At 28.4% G+C, this 17389-nt stretch overlaps 1 protein-coding gene across 1 annotated transcript; it reads right to left on the minus strand.

The window, feature by feature from the left end:
* Positions 1-11339: 11339 nt before the first annotated feature.
* On the minus strand, positions 11340-12272 carry LOC101490169 (lipid transfer protein EARLI 1-like). The gene has a single exon (XM_004498694.4). The coding sequence runs from the start codon at positions 12170-12172 to the stop codon at positions 11792-11794; it is 381 nt and encodes a 126-aa protein (XP_004498751.1). The 5' UTR covers positions 12173-12272; the 3' UTR covers positions 11340-11791.
* Positions 12273-17389: the final 5117 nt, after the last annotated feature.

Below are 17389 nucleotides of genomic sequence, written 5' to 3' on the forward strand. Positions count from 1 at the left end.
TTCAAATGAATTTTTATCTTCTTCTTATAGACTAAAATAGTGACCTGTTGTATCCATAAAATAAAACAAAGTTCTGAGTTTTATTTATTTGACAGCAACATGTCCATAAAATAAAAGAAAGTTATGGGTTATCATTGTTTTGCAGCAAGATGTCCATAAAATAAAAGAAAGTTATGCAAGTTATGTGATTGAGTGTAAGAAAGTTATGCAAGTTATGTGATTGAGTGTAGGAATGGTGAAGATATAATTGGGACATTAACAATGATTTTGTGATTGAGTGTAGGAATGGTGAAGATATAATTGGGACATTAACAATGATTTTGTGATTGAGTGTAGGAATGGTGAAGATATAATTGGGACATTAACAATGATTTTGTGATTGAGTGTAGGAATGGTGAAGATATAATTGGGACATTAACAATGATTTTGTGATTGAGTGTTATATATATATATATATATATATATATATATATATCATATCTAATAATAAAGGATATTTTTATGTGAGAGAATGAGAATATCTTCTATCAATCATTAGATTAAAATCATATCTAATAAGAAAATACATTCTTATATGAGATGATAACATCTTTTGTCAACTATTAAATTAAATTTAATGGTTCAAATTAAAATCTATTACTAAGTGACTCGCGTGACTTAATGTATCTTGTTTATGAATTTTATTTCTGCATTGTCTTTTCTTTTCTTTTTTCTCCATCTTCTTCGCACCAACTAGTTTAGTGCTTCTTCTTCAGAAGCTTTATCTTTAGCATGTTTTATTCCCAATTTTCCCTCCTTAGTATAACTATAAATTACATGGAAAGCCTAATTAATTACTAAGGAAAGGCCAATTTATAAATTAATAGTAAAAAAACACAATCAAAAGTATTGAGACTCGTACCAATTGATAAAACAAACATATTCAAAATCAAACACTACTATGCAATTGTTCTTCTCACCACAAGTGCCAAAACAAAAAGATGGAGCAACTAGAAAGAAATTATTGAAGCTCTCAACACACATATGTGGCTTCTTCACAAATCGGTGTGTGGCGATGGCAATAACATGTTATTTTGATTTGTCGAATGACAACACAAATTCATTATGTTAGTGTGGGGGTGCTGGTTGAGGTTGTGACAAATTAGGTATCATCAATGGCAATGGGTCTAGAGGTTGAAGAAGAGGATGAGCTAAAGAAAGCTTCAAGAATTAAATTACAAAAAGAAGCAAACACGTGAATCACTTAGTGTTGGGTTTTAATATGACCCATTGATTTTTATTAGGTGACTTGTAATTCAAGTAATGTAATACTTGGATGTTATAACAAACTCATTAACTGATCAGTTAATTGGTTGTTAAAATTCAGTTAGCATATGTGCTAAATAATTAAGTCTTTTCTGAAGTAACAATGTCGATTTACAAGGAATGGAGTTTGAATTGTAAATGTACCTATTTAAAAATTCCTGAAAAAACCTTAAGATTTAACTCAAGAATGATCTTGGTTAAGAAAACAAAAAACGGAGAACGTTATTGGTTAGCTTAAATACATAAATTCAGTTTATGTTTTATCTCAGTTAATCAATTAAGCTTAATAAATAAAGATATAAGAGAAAGAATACCACACAAAGATATATCCTGACTCACCCAACTCAGGCTACGTTCAGTTCTCACAACTATGAGATTTTCCACTAAGTGTTCAAAACAAAGAACCTTCTTGGTTTTACAGCGCCTAGCTTAGATCAATCTTGATCTGTTACAAGCTCTATTTCTTTCCACCCAGAAAGTAAATTATTCACCTATCGATCTTGATAGGATTTGTTACAATCTATTCAAACTATACTTAAACTCTTATAGTTTGAGTTTTACAATAATGATGAGATTGTTTTGATAGAATCTGAGATGTCTCAACTCTTGTTTGAGATTCAATTCTTTACAAAGAATTCAGTAGTAATAGCACAGTGTGATATAAAAGTTCAGAACATATTCTTCTTTGTGAAATTGAGAATTTCAAGTATGTGAATGTGAATGATTTTTGAGACTTTGATAGCACTTGAACTTCTGCCTTTTTTCTGGACTTTGTCCTTTCTTTTATAGGCGTTTGGAGCATTTAATAATGGTCAAAAGAGCTGTTGGTAGTGCTCTGTCAGTTTTGACCAAAACCAATATATATGATTAAAAATATTCCAGCCTTTGAACATTTTGAATCTGTTTTGACTGATGTTGTTACAGACTTCTTTGATCAGTTTGCCTTTGAGTATAATGATCCTTGAAGCTTCTCATTTAATAATTGATGTTACAACTTCAATTTGGAGCCTTGATTTTATCCAAAACAGTTTGGTGAATGATTATAAACCTTTGCAGAAGTAAGGAGATCAATGCTGAAATTCTGCAGAAACGGAGATTGATTATCAATCTGGTTTTGAGAGTTTGAACTTTCTGGAGATTGATGATCAATCTGGAGATTCAGTTTTGATCATTTTGGATATCTTCCTGATGTCTTGTACGGATCAAGATTGATTAAACTTTCTTGACAGTTTGGCTGAAAAAGATTTAGACAGTTTCAACTAGCTTGATTTGAGACCTTTTATCTTAATGATTTGAAAGTCTTCTTTGACTAAAATGGATCATATTTGTTCCTTGTCATGTGCTGATGAACTTGGTATAAAATTCATAGGCAAAAGCTTTGTTGAAATAATGGAGATTGATTGGTTAAGAGGCTGTGACGATTAGTCTTGAACCTGGAGGTCATTCTTCGTTTTGTACAGAATATTCTTGTTTCTTTCTCTGCTCATTTTTTAACTATTTTTTTTGCTTTGCTTGAATCCTATCTTTGAATTAATTCACTCAAAAACACAAGTTAAAGTAACATAACATTTTAGAATCATAATTAATATTCTTAATTAACCTTTGTTTATTTTCATCAAAACTTTAATTTGAGAGTTTGTCTTAACATTTTCATCATTCTTTTGTTTAGTGTTTCGAATTTCTTTAAGTGCAAGTAACAACCATAAGCTAACAAATTGATATCAAGAGTCATTGGTTTGATCCTAATTAGATAGGGAAAAAAACATGAGTGAAGTGTGAGGAACAAACACGAGTGAAGTGAGGATGAATTCAAATGGAAACCGCGACAATTTTCCAGTACATATGTCACACCTTGATGGAAAAGATTGGGATAGATGGATAATTCATATTCGAGCCTTATTTGGATTCCAAGAAGTCTTGGAGGGTATAGAGAAAAGATTTGATGAAATGGGAGTGAATCCAACAGAAGTGCAAAGAATGACTTATAAAGAAAACAAGAAGAAAGATTGCATGGCTGCATTCATTCTTCATCAATGTCTTGACACAACCAATTTTGACAAGATCTCTAAAGCAAAAAGTGCCAAAGAAACCTGAGATATTCTTGATAAATGTTATTCATGTGGTGCAAAAGTCAAGAAAATGAAATTACAAACTATTTAGAAGCAATTTGAACTACTACAAAGGGAGGAATACGAGAAAGTTTCAGAATTGATTTCAAGATTGGGGAGCATTACCGATCAAATGGCAGGATGTGGTGAGAAGCTGTCAGAACAAATGATGTGTGAGAAGATCTTAAAGTTCTTACATCCCAAGTTTGATTATGTTGTGCGTGTCATTGAAGTATCTAAAGATATTTCAACTCTGAGGCTTGAAGAATTTCAAGGAACTCAAATAAGTGGAGGGAAGCTTGGAGATCAAGCATTGACAACTCAAATCACAAGAAAAGTGAACAAAAAAGGAAGTGGAATATAAACAATAAAGATAAGTTCAAGAAATGTGATGATAAATCTGAATCCTCATCAAAAGGAGGAGGTGGAAATGTTAAATTCAAAGGCAAATCAAAGAACTTTGGCAAGAAGAAGGTACAATGCTATAATTGTGAGAAGTTTGGTCACTTTGCTGATGAATGTTAGTCTAAAAAGGGAAAACAAAAGAAGAAGAATGAAGATGAGGCTTGTGTTGAATAAGAAGATGACTCAGATTCAGACACGATTCTTTTGTTGGCTACAACAAATGAAGAATCTTCTCAATCTCAATTCTGGTTTCTTGATATTGGTTGCTCCAATCATATGACCAGTCACAAAGAATGGTTGGTCGACATTGACACATCAAGGAAAAGTAAGATCAAATTTGTTGATGATAGAACATTGGGGGTTTAAGGTGCTGGAAACATGGTGATTAAAAGAGAGAATGGAAACGTAGTGGTTGTAGTACCCCAATTTTGTCCATTTTAGTTAAAAATAAATAAAAAAAGAAATATGTATTTAAAAAAGGAAATAAAATATTTACAATAAATAATTTCATCATGTATCATAAATTTACAATTTCAAATCTAATTAGAGTTTTAAAATCAAATCAAGTTACAAACTAAGAATAAAGGCAAAAATAAATTACAATAAAAATTAAATCAGATCAAGTCATGCTATGTTGACTTTGTTCACTGCCAAACTCTGCTATATTGATGATGACTGCCATTGATGCACAAGCCATGCTTATTGATACATATGTTCCTGTTTTAACTAATTAGAGAAACATAAAAACATTTTTTTTAAGTCAGTCTTGGTACACTTTGTGCAGAACAAAGAGACAATTTTTTGAGTTTAAAAAAAAGAAACTAAAAGACAAATAAAAGCTCAGCAATGAACAGATCAGAACAAATAATCTAAAACTATGAAGGCATCAGAGATGCAGAAAAATGCAGATGATGAGCAAAGAAAACGAAACATCAAACAAAGAACTAGAAAGCTCAAACTCAAACAGAGACACAACCAAGAAAACAATTAAACAGATAAAAAAACTCTATAAATACATCCTTTTTTTTTTTTACAAACGGAGGAGAAATCTGAGATTAATATTGATGAAAAACACATAAAAAGAAAGAGAAGAAGAAGAAACAGAAAGCATCATAGTCGTTTCAACTTCCACCGCGAACCACCGTCTCTGTCTTCATCGGTATCTGAAAAGGCATGTATCTTCTCATTATCTTCATGTTTGCTGCTTAGATTGGAAGCTAAAATTTAAATTTAAAAGATGAAATTTTATTTTGTTTGTGTGGATGTTGATTTTGGTTGAGATCATTTTAGTTGTGATAGTAAAGCTTAAAACTGGTTTTATTTTCTATTGGATGCTTAGCTTCAGATTTTCCAATTTGTGCCAAGATTGCTTTTTTTGTTGTTGATAGGCTTTAGGAAAGCACGCTTGCTTGCCAGCCTGTATGAATGGCTGCTGCCAGGCTGTTCACGATACTTTTGATTTCCTATTAGTTGTTCACGATACTTTTGCATTCCTATTAGCTAGTCTTGCTAGTCATTATATTCCCATAACTTATTTAATTAATAAAACTTCTGGTTTGATTTCTATTTAATTTCCTTTTATTATAAAATAATTACAAATGTAATTGAATGATAATAAACATCATTTATTTTATGAGTGGTATTAATCGATTTTATTTTTAACTTTGGATTGTGCTATTTAATACCAAAATGAATTTTGTTTCAATCAATTGTTTAGTTAAAAGTTATTTTGAAAGAGCTCACATATGAATATTTTTTATTATTATTATTATTAAAATGTTTATTTATTTAATAGATCATATTACAAGTCTATATATCTTTTCACTATTTTTTTTTTGTTTTTTGTGTGTGTGTGTTTACTACTGATTTTATTTCGTAGAACTATTTAAACTTATTTAATATTTAACATCAATTTTTAATTTTTTATTTATTTAAAAAAAAGGCAAAGGTAATTTATAATTGAATTTGAAGGGTTAATTAGATGAGATATTTTTTTTATCTTTTAGGACGCAAATTGTTACAACCTGATAATTTTAAAATTTATTTTTATAAATAATTAAATAATTAGATGTAATCATGTTTTTAATCCTTGAGTTGTTAGAACACAAGTAGTACAACTTGATAGTTTTAAATTTTTTTATTTATTTTATTTTTAACAAATAAATATAAATTTAACCTTTTAAATTTGATTATTTAGACATGACCTTTTTTTTTATCTTCGAGTTGTTAAAACACAAGTTGTACTACTTGGTGGTTTTGAAACTCAATTTTAAAAAATCGAGAATAATAAAATATTTTTAGAGGATTAAATTAGATGTGACATCTTTTTTATTCCTTGAGTTTTGGACACAAGTTGTACAACTTGATAGCCCTAAAACTCGTATTTTAAAATAATTTTTTTTTAAGTCAACAAATTTATTTGCTTTTCTTGTCAACACATTTTTTTAAATATAACAAAACTCATTTTCGTTAAAAAAAATCAACACATCAACATTTTCTACATCAAGAACTACGTAGTTTTGATTTCTCCATCGCACCGGGAGATACGTAGGAGCAAGATCATATTCTTGTCAAGCACATAAATAACAATTTCTTTCTTTTGTCTTTTATTTGTTAAGTACATATTTATTTCAAAATCATATTTTAAATATAATAATAATTGTTATTCATATTTAATAATAAAGAAAAATAAATATACTTAAGTTAATTTTAATTTTGCACAATTAATTATAGGTAATCGTATTGTAACGGATGTCGTAGGGTGCTAGTACCTTCCCTACGCATAATCGACTCCCGAACTCAAAATTTGGTTTCAAAGAGCACATTTTTTTTATTTTTACTATTTTAAGGGTTTCCCAATATTTTCCCTATTTTAAAATAAATTTTGGTGGCGACTCCATTGAATTTGAGAAACACTCGAAATTTTAGGCCGCGACAGTGGTGATTGAGAATGTGTTATATGTGCCAGGCTTGAAGAGTGTTCTGTTGAGTATAGGCCAACTAATTCAAAAGGGTTGATAATTAAGAATGATGCACTGGAAATGCATGGTGGATAAAGGAGGATGATAGCGAAGGTTCCTCTTTCTAAGAATCAAACATTTGTCATCAATATGCAAGTTGTAGACATTCAATGCTTGAAGGTAGTCAATTCAATGGTTAAGAGTTGGCTGGGGCACTTAAGATTTGGTCAGCCTGCAACAACTTGGTACAAAGAACATGGTGAATGACATTCATGTAATTGATATTCTTGAAAAGGTGTGTGATGTGTGTATCGCATGAAAACAACCAAGAAACTCCTTCAAGTTACAGTTGCCAGCAAGAGCAAATGAGTATCTTGAAGTGGTTCATAGTGAGTAGTGACATATGTGGATCAGTTGAGGTGCCATCCCTGAGAGGTAATAAGTATGTCATAATATTTGTTGATGAATTTAGTATAAATTTGTGGATATACTTGAAAAAAAAAATCAAGCACTTGAATTTTTTTAGCATTTCAAAGTGAAGATTGAAAAGCAGTATGAAAGATATGTCAAGGTGTTAAGGACAGATCAATGTGGTGAACATACCTCACATGAGTTTGAGGAACCCTGTTTGAAAAATGGGATTGAACACGAAGTGAGTGCTACTTATACACCTCAACATAATGGATTGGCATAAAGGAGAAATAGAACCATCCTAGACATGACTAGGAGTTTGTTGAACGAAGATGAGTTGCTACACAAGTTTTGGGGTGAGGCTGCATCAACTATTGTCTATATACTGAATAAATGCCTAATAAATAGATTGCATAATGAGGTGTCAGAGGAGTTTTGGAGTGGCAAGAGACTAGCTGTATGACATTTGAGAACTTTTGGAGCTCTATGTTTCAACCATGTACCAGACCAAAACATAAGAAAGTTACAAGATAAGAGTGAAACCATGATATTAGTTGGGTATCATCCAATTGATGCACATAAATTTTATGATCCTATTAATAGAAAAATATAGTAAGTAGAGATGTGAATATAGCTGATCGGGAATTTTGGGATTGGAAGTAGAAGGCTAGCAACACCAGCCAACCAGTACAATTTCCTGCATCACTATTGGATGATTGTCAAAACAATGAAGAAGTAGTTTAGGAGAAAATAGAATCATTGGAAGTAGAAGGCCAACAATACTAGCCAACATGTACAATTTCCTGCATCACTATTGGATGACTGTCAAAACAATGAAGAAGTAGTTGAGGAGAAAAAAAAAATCAGGTAGAACTCAAAGTCAAGGCACCCACCAGCACACTTAAGTGAGTTTGAGGTATACAATGACAATGAAATTGATAGCAGTTGAGAGCTAATGCATTTTGCTCTATTTACTAATACATAACCATTAAATGTTACAGATACTATGAAGAGGAGAGAAACAATGATGGAAGAAATTAAGGGAATTGAAAGGAACCAAACTTAGTACTTAACTGACGTACCTCCAAGACATAAACAAATAGAAGTCAAATGGATCTATAAGCTCAAGCTAAACCCATATGGCTAAATTGCCAAATACAAACCTAAGTTGATTGTCAAAGGATTTCTACAAAGAGAAATGATAGACTATTCTGAGGTATTTGCTCCAGTAGCAAGAATTGAGACAATTAGGCTGGTAATAGCACATGCTAGTGCAAGAGGTTGGGTGATGTGTCAGCTTGATGTCAAGTCTGCATTTTTGAATGGTCTGCTTGAGAATGAAGTTTATGTCTCTCAACCACCAGGATTTGTGATCAAGGGAACGAAAGATAAAGTTCTCATATTAAGAAAAAATCTTTATGGCTTGAAGCAAGCTCCAAGAGGGAGCTTGGAATAAAATAATTGTCTCATTCCTTATCAACATTGGCATCATCAAATGTACAGTAGAATATGAGATGATACAAACTCTTTATGATGATATGCTGGTGACTGACAGTAACAAGGAAGAAATTGAAGAATTTGAGGTAATCACGAAGAATGAGTTTGAAATGTCAGACTTGGGATAGTTGACTTACTTCATGGGTATGGAATTTACTAAAACAGCAGAAGGGCTAGTAATGCATCAAAAGAAATATGCTGGTGAAATCTTGAGATGATACAACATGGCTGACTGCAATTATGTTGTCACTCTAATCGAAGTCAATGCCAAGTTAGAAAAATGAGCTGAAGAAAAACTGGTTGACACCACCTTATTCAAGTAGATTGTTGGATCTCTAAGATACCTATGCAACACTAGGCCAGACCCATGCTATAATGTTGGTGTTATCAGCAGGTTTATGGAAAATTCTAAGCATACTCACTTGATTGCAGCCAGAAACATGAAGCAAGGAAATGATTGGTGTGTGGACAAAAGCGATAGAAGCACATCAAGTTATGTCTTCAGGTTCATGAAACCTTTAATTGCATGAAGCTCAAAGAAATAATCAGTCATAACCTTGTCATCATGGGAAGCAAAATACACTATTGGCAGCTAAGCAACATGCCAAGCCTTGTGGCTCGAATCCTCGATTAATGAGTTGAAGAGTGAGATATGCAAATTGGTTATATTGATGATTGACAACATCTCAATCATCAATCTTGCAGAAAATCATGTGTCTCATGGAAGAAGCAAGCATATAGAGACAACATTTCACTTCTTAAGAGATCAAGTTGGAAGAAACAAACTCAGGCTCATGTATTGTCAAACTGAAGTGCAAGTTGCTGATATCATGACTAAAGCATTGAGGACAAATAGATTAGAGGAACTAAGGCAAATGATAGGTGTAGTATCACTTAAATACTTGAATTAAGGAAAAATATTAAGTGACTTGTAATTCAAGTAATGTAACAATTAGATGTTATAACTAACTAACTAATCAATCAGTTAGTTAGTTAGTTAGAATTCAGTTAGCATATGTGTTAAATGATTAAGAATGATTCATGTATAAATAGACTTGCAAGTTATGAATTAAATAAGCCTTTGTATGTAGAAATAATTATTTTAAAATAATATAAAATATAAACAATTTATTTATTTAATGTTTAAAGTTAAATTATATTTTATTTATTATTCTCATGTTTGATCTTTGTTTTTATATATGTATTGGCATATGCAAAAGAATTCAAAAAAGCTAATATAAATGTTGTTTGGAAAAAAAAGTAAAACTAAATATATATATATGTATATATATATATATATATATATATATATATATATATATATATATATATATATATATATATATATAAACTTTTTAAATAGAGTTAAAAAAATTTAAAAGTATTCAAACTAAATAACAAAAAAAAAATATTTGTCACGTGAAAGAAATTGATGCAAAAGTATTTGAATTAAATTATAATTTCTTAGTCTCTTTGTCTCTTTAATATATCTCCAAAAGTCTCGCTGTGCAAGCCTATGTCAAACGTTCAATAATTTTTCTATTCATTTATCTTATTATTCTATTATAGTAATTGGAATTTTTATTTATTTAATTGAGTTGTATAAAACATTGACTCTAATAAAAAATATTTTAACAAAAATATATTAAAAGAAGACATGTGTATCGATGAAGAAGGATTAGAACTAGTAAAATATTTTATTAAGTGCTTAAAAAAATATAGAGCATCTGAATTTGCAAATATTATTTTTTGTATTGAAAAATTAAATATAAAATAAAGATTGTCTAGAACTACAAGGATCTCAAAAACCAAGTGACGCAAAAATTCAAGGATCTCAAAAACCAATAGACAACAAAAATGTCTAGAATTACAACCATCTAAAACCAAAGCCAGTGACCTAAAGCTAGCTTTAAGGCTCTATTTATTATCTAGATAATGTATCAGTATAACCACATATTACTTTAGAATAAAATATAAGTAAAAATATTAATTAAAAAATTAATATATTTAATTTAATTTTTAATTGAATATATTAAATTTTTAATTATTATTTCGTTTATATTTTATTTTAGAGAAGATAAAATAGATGTATACGACGGTTATTTAAAAAAAATCATCTAATTAGCTGTTTTTGCATAATACGGTTACATTTATTACATAGTCAATATGTTAGATATAATGTAGATCAGAAAATTTCAAAATTAAGTTATACTTATTGTTGAATTTGAATTTGATTATCTTGTAATTAGTTATAGGTTCAAATTTATTTAAAAAATATTATATTAACCAAATTCAATTTTAAATTCTAATAGGTAAACTTATTTATATTTATATATTAATCATCTTATTTAATGAATTAATTTAAATAAATCAATAGTTTTGGATGATTTAATGTGATTAATTTGCATAAACCATATTTCATATAATACTCCCTTTATTCCCTAAATCCTAAATGCTTAACCTCGTGTTTTATTCCAATATAACTTTTTTGGTACTATAGTGTTTACCTTACTCCAATTGCATGAACGTGATCCACATAAATTTGTAATACAGCTACGTGATTGATAAAGTTCAATAAATTATAAATTATTTCATTAAAATGAAATCCAAATTTTAAAAAAGATAAATTATAAATTTGGTATTTAACTAAGACTTTATTTAATAATGATATTATTCAGTTCCACAAAACAACTTACATCACCTCCACTTTACCCCACAATATTTTTTTTACGATAATAATCCCATCATGCATAACTAAAGTTACAATAATCATCAAATAAAAGTTCCCCAAATTTACTAAAACTAAAAGAACAAAGTTGCTAAATTAATAAGGCAAACATGCTTACATGTTATTAAAATATCAGATATCCCATATAATCACGAATATGTATCCTCTATAATTTATTTTATGGTGCAGTCGACCGTAAAACGTCATATTAAAATATAAATTTTTATTTATTTTAAATCGACGGTACATACCCGACTACATCATAAAGTCAATTGTAAAGGATTCGATATGCATAATAACTTTTTATATATAACCAATAACTAAAAAAAACATGCATGATGAAAATAGTAGTAGTAGGGCTTGAATGTAACATGAATTTAAGAACATTTGAAACCAGAAGGAATAGATTTTTGGCAAGCACTAAGTAGGAGACTTAGTGTGATAGGCACATTCAAGTTGATACCAAGAACATTAGCCTTAATAGCAGTGCAAAGACAAATTGCTGCCTCTAAATCAGCCAAACCTTGAAGCAATGCACAACACTTGCTTGAAGAAGGAGTTCCAACAATAATATTAACAAGTCCTAAAACATCAGCACAAACTCCTAGCTTTAATGTGTCACTAGGACATTTTCCTTTTTTTGAAGGGCTTTTCTTATGTGTTGGAGTATGCTTGCAATGACCACAAGCATGAGAAAATGTTGAATAAGCAAGAAGAGAAAATAATATAATGAGTGCATTAAGCTTGGTGGAAGCCATAATATTAACTAAGGTTGCCAAAATGAAAATAAATTAATGTACACTATTTTGTATGTGTGTTTTGAAGTTGAATCATGGAATGTGAAGGAAAGTGGAGAGTTTGGACCATTTTTAAAGGCAAAAATTTGTGAGGTTGAATCATGTGGATATCTCATTGAGTGGAAGAGAGTGTGTTATTGATAACATTTGGATTTTTGTTAGGTTATGAAATAATGGTTTCATATCTTAGTGGTTGTTAAAGAATAAGAATTTCTACTATCTTATAGTAATAGTAAGTAGTAACTAGTAATTTATATATTTTCTCAATTAAGTGGTGTTTGTTATGAGACGTGGCATCACATTAGTAAGAATTTAGTTTTATAATTTTGAGAGACAAAATTTTAAATTCTCAAAGAAACAATTGTAAAATGATATTAGTTATACTTTTGATGATAATTTTTTTTCTTCATTTTTTATTTTAAAAGTGGAGTTAATTTTACTAGATCCTATGGTGTTCTAGAGCTTTAAAGTAAATAAATGCCTTAATTTAGTAAGCTAGGTTCACATGCGGGTCAAATTATATAAATGGTGATTTTCTTCCCAAGTATTGCAGTAAAATAATTGTGGACAACATTACTCTATAAGTAAATTAAAAGAAGATGAAATTAATCTAAATGTATTTATAAAAATATAAACAATTGTTCACTTTTCAGATAAATTTCACTATTTATTTCATTGTTTTTATAAATGTAAACAATCGTTCACTTCAAGTAAATTTCACTATTCATTTTTAAGTATTCTATTACATTTGAAGGGTCTCTCCAATGTAAATTTAAGATAACTATATAATGTACTTGCAGGGGATTGAGTATGAGTTTTTGCATGCAAAAATTAATGTTACACTTAAAGAGTATGAACAAATATACTCTAGTAAAATAAATAATAATAATAATAATAATAATAATAATAATAATAATAATAATAATAAAAAAGAAAAAAAAATGAGTAGCTTGAATATCGTGGTTGGTTCCTTTGAATGAAATCTATTTTCTTTTAATGGCCTTTGAATCAAAACTATTAATACATAACAATTTGGTTCTTTCTTGTTGTTTTACTACAAGAATAATGATAATGGCAACAATTTTAACTGCTGCAAAAGAAACTAACTGACGGTTGCTCAACCATAACGGTTTTCACCGTCTGAACATTGATTTAGATGTTTGAGAAGATCTAGTTGGATAGCACATATGAGAGATTATTAGATATTGATTTGTTTATTAATAAGTTTGGAGTAAAAGTTTTTACTCTAAAATAAAGTTTGAAACCGAGTTTAATTAATTAGTAGAAACATTCAACTAAATACAAAGCTAATTTTTATCACCTCTAATAAAGTATTTTTTCACCAAATTAATACAGATTACCTAGTAAAAAGTGAAGATTTCTTAAAGAAAATGAAGAAAAAAAAATAGTAGAGAAACAAACAAAGGAAAAAAAAATGATTAAGAATTAATATTGACAAGTTGTGATTGTGATATTTTGCAAGTGGTTTACAGCCTATTAGATACAAATTAATTAAAATTTCAAAATGGGGTATAGAGTTAATTTGTCTTGTTTCATATGTCTATGATGACTAAGTTGTTAACATGCATGAATTATTGAAATGAATTTGCAAGTAAGCACATGCATGACTCTAAAATGTTTGTGTTGGAAAGGATTGGATTGCAATGGTTAAGGAAAGGTCACCATCTTTGAAGTCTAACTTTTTTTTTTTATATATAATTTAAGTTATTTTTCAGTTTCACTTTAATTCATTAAATTTTATTTGTTTTATTTTGATATCTTTAATATAAACATTAGTTTCTTTAGTCTCTCAAATTATTTTTAAAATACTAAAATGTTTAATTTTTGTAATTTAAAAGATTAAAATGAGATTTAAATCGAACAAAAATTATTTGAGGTATTAAATTACCTATTGTTTATAACTTAAATAACAAAAATAAAACGAACAAAACTTAAAAAATTAAAATAAAACTTAAAATTAACTTAAAAGGAACAAAAAGTAATTTAGCCCAAATGTAATCACATCTCAAATTTGTGTTATGATGTTTCCTTTTTTTTCTTCCAAGTTATAGTACTCTCTTGATTAACATGACAATAAAATGTAGAGAATCAAAAGAATTTTGATGTAATGGAAGAGACAATTTTTTTACAATGTGATAAACTACACAATTCAAATTCCAGTTGGAATAGGTGACAAAATTTCGTGTTTGACATGCCGTCAAGAATATTAGAATATTCCGAATATATAAAAGTACGTATTATAGAAAATCCAAAAAAAAAAAATATAGTGATGGAATCACTAGTCTCTAATATGGTTACTGATCTCTTTACAAATAAATGTTCGATTTATTAATTTAAAAACAATAATTAATATTAATAATTAATTGTTAATTTTATTAATAATTAATTACTTTTTAATAAAACGTAATGTAGTAATATATAATTATTATCTTTACAAACACTTTACCTAGGACATGTATCATAAACTCAGAGTAATTGTAGTTATATACCTAACTAAACTCAAATTTAAGAAGATAAAACTCGACCCAATTTTATAATAGTTTAAATGAGGAATCGGGTATAATTTTTTGCTCATAAAACAAAACTTCCAACATTAACCTTTGAGACAATTTTTATTTTTTACAAAATTGATTGAGTTATTTGTTAAACTACCTAATATGTATGATTATTAATTAAAGATAAATAGGACTAAGATGGGGGATCCACCGTTCACGGGTATGGAATAATGAAATTGTGTTGTTTTCTCATAAATAAACCAAATATATATCGCCAAAGTTTCAATTACGGCATTTATTATTCTAAATAAATTCCAAACACCCGATTTTGGTAGGTCATCATATATTAAAGGCAAATGTCGTATTTATGTGTAAAACATCTCATGTGTCTGTGTCAAGGACAATTTTATTATAAATAAAAAATAAAAATAAAAATAAAAGTAAAGATTGTCTAAATTAGATCATTCGAGTTTCTTTTATTTTAATTAAAAAAATAAATTTAAATGTATATGTGAGAATACAACAACATTAAAACTCTTAAAAAACTCTTAGGCGAATTTAATTATTTATTTAATTCTATCTGACTTGAAAAATTAGTATTACAATTAAACATAAAAAATACTTGATTTACACCAAAATTGAAAATAGAGAAGTTTGTGGTTGTGGTTAAGAGAGTTTGTGGTGGTTAAGAGTAGATGGGGAGGCTTTTGGCCTACAATATGCATAAAAACATAAAACCACCCTATGGATTTGGCTTCATATGGATTTTTCCTTGAACATTCTTCTCACGTATGTGACTTGTTAATGGTTTCCAAACATACACCTAAGCCTTCGTTTGGTTTCTTGTCTAGTAAATTATCGTGTTCTTAGGCATACGTAACACGAATTTTAGGAAGCTACAAAATGCTTTTTCTAGTGGACGTGCTTTAGGTGGAAGATACACCACATTTCCCAAACATATACTAAGTTAGGTAGGTTGTGCACTGTAAAAAAAGTTTGGGTAATTTATGTTTTTATCCTTGTAATTCAACATTTCTTAAATGGTAAGATTAGGACAATTGATTTAGAAAACTTACTTAAAAATAAGGTATTCTACTTCAATTATGATGTTACATAGACCACTAGTAGGTTTTTAAGATACTATCACTAAGAGAATTTTGGATGTTAATTGCATTATTAGTAAAATCGTTTATCATGTGCATTTTATACATCATATAATTATAATTTGCACGTTTTTCTCATTATGAAAGTATGTATGCTAAATGAAGCTGATTATATGTGATTATGATATTGTATGGTTGAATGATGGTCTATTATTCATTTACTTGCATTATATGTTTTGGTTGCAATCTTCACTGTACAAACAAATTCAGATATATTATACAGTGAATAAAATTTTATTGAAGTTATCAAGATGTGACATGATAGATTCTTTAAAGATTGGAAGTCTTTGGATTCTAGTTTGTATTCGGCTCTAGCCATGTGATTTGGGATTTTAGTTAATTATTTATAAAAGTTTATTTGTTGATTTGAATTGTTCATTTGAATGTTCATTAAATATTTTTTTTACTGGATAAATGATACTTTTTGTAAATTGATTTAAATAAAATATTTTATAATTTTTTTTTTTACATACTTTCCACTTTTTCGATGTTAATTTTACGTTGAGTAAATCAGAAATTTAATCTTTAAAATTGTAATGGTAGATCACTTTAGACTTTGAAATTTTTAAAATAGCAAAATCATCTATAAAATTGAGGAGTGTCCATCAAAATAATTTCTCCATTCATTTTTATCCTATTAAAGAATATGAGATGATACATTAACAACTTATACGGAGCATATAATAGAGACCATTTTACCTAAAAGAATTTGAGAGTTCAATAACTGTTTCTAGAGATTATATTAACATTAAGTGACTATTTTATGGACCATTTTAAAAATATCAAATACTTATCTAATTTTTTTTTATCTCTCATATTTTCCTTTCTTTCCCTCTCGCATTCCTTTCTCCATTCTTCATTTCTCTTTTTCTTTCTTTTTTTTTCTTCTTTATTTTTTTTTTTTTTGCCCATTTCTCATTGCTCGACTTCCCCTCTCTCACTTTCACTCTATCTCTTTCTCTCTTCATCTATCTCCCTCTCTCATATTACTCTCTATCTCTCTTGTTATTTATCTTTATTTTTCTTTTCTCATATTTCCTCCTCTCTTCTTACTCCACTTCTCTTTTGCTTATCTCCCTCAATCATTCATTTCTTTCTTTATCTTCTATCTCTATCACTCTTCTCCATCTCTCAAGAGAAGTGTAATGCAGTGTTAACTCAAAAGTAAGACTACTAAAATAATTGTTTTAGATTTTTATAAAAAATTAATATTATATTTAATAAAAATGTTTTCAAAAAAAATTGTATTTGATAAAAATGTATCATATTTTTAAACATAAAACTAATATTGTTTCAAGAAATGTTAAATTAATTGACTTAATTAATAATTAAAAAAGAAATATTATATAAAATCAATTATATTAATTTAATTAATTACTTTTTATTCTAAAGTGTTTAAAAAATAAATTTTCATAACAAAATTTTATGATTTTACTAAAATACCATTATATACTCTAATAATATAATTTTAATAATAAAATTCATTTTAGACATTTTTA

This window comes from Cicer arietinum, chromosome 4 (assembly GCF_000331145.2).
Source record: "Cicer arietinum cultivar CDC Frontier isolate Library 1 chromosome 4, Cicar.CDCFrontier_v2.0, whole genome shotgun sequence".
In the NCBI taxonomy this organism is placed as follows: domain Eukaryota; kingdom Viridiplantae; phylum Streptophyta; class Magnoliopsida; order Fabales; family Fabaceae; genus Cicer; species Cicer arietinum.

Bases quoted from the DNA above. Each gene is read 5' to 3' on its own strand.
- LOC101490169 (XM_004498694.4), bottom strand. From the start codon at position 12,172: ATGGCTTCCACCAAGCTTAATGCACTCATTATATTATTTTCTCTTCTT.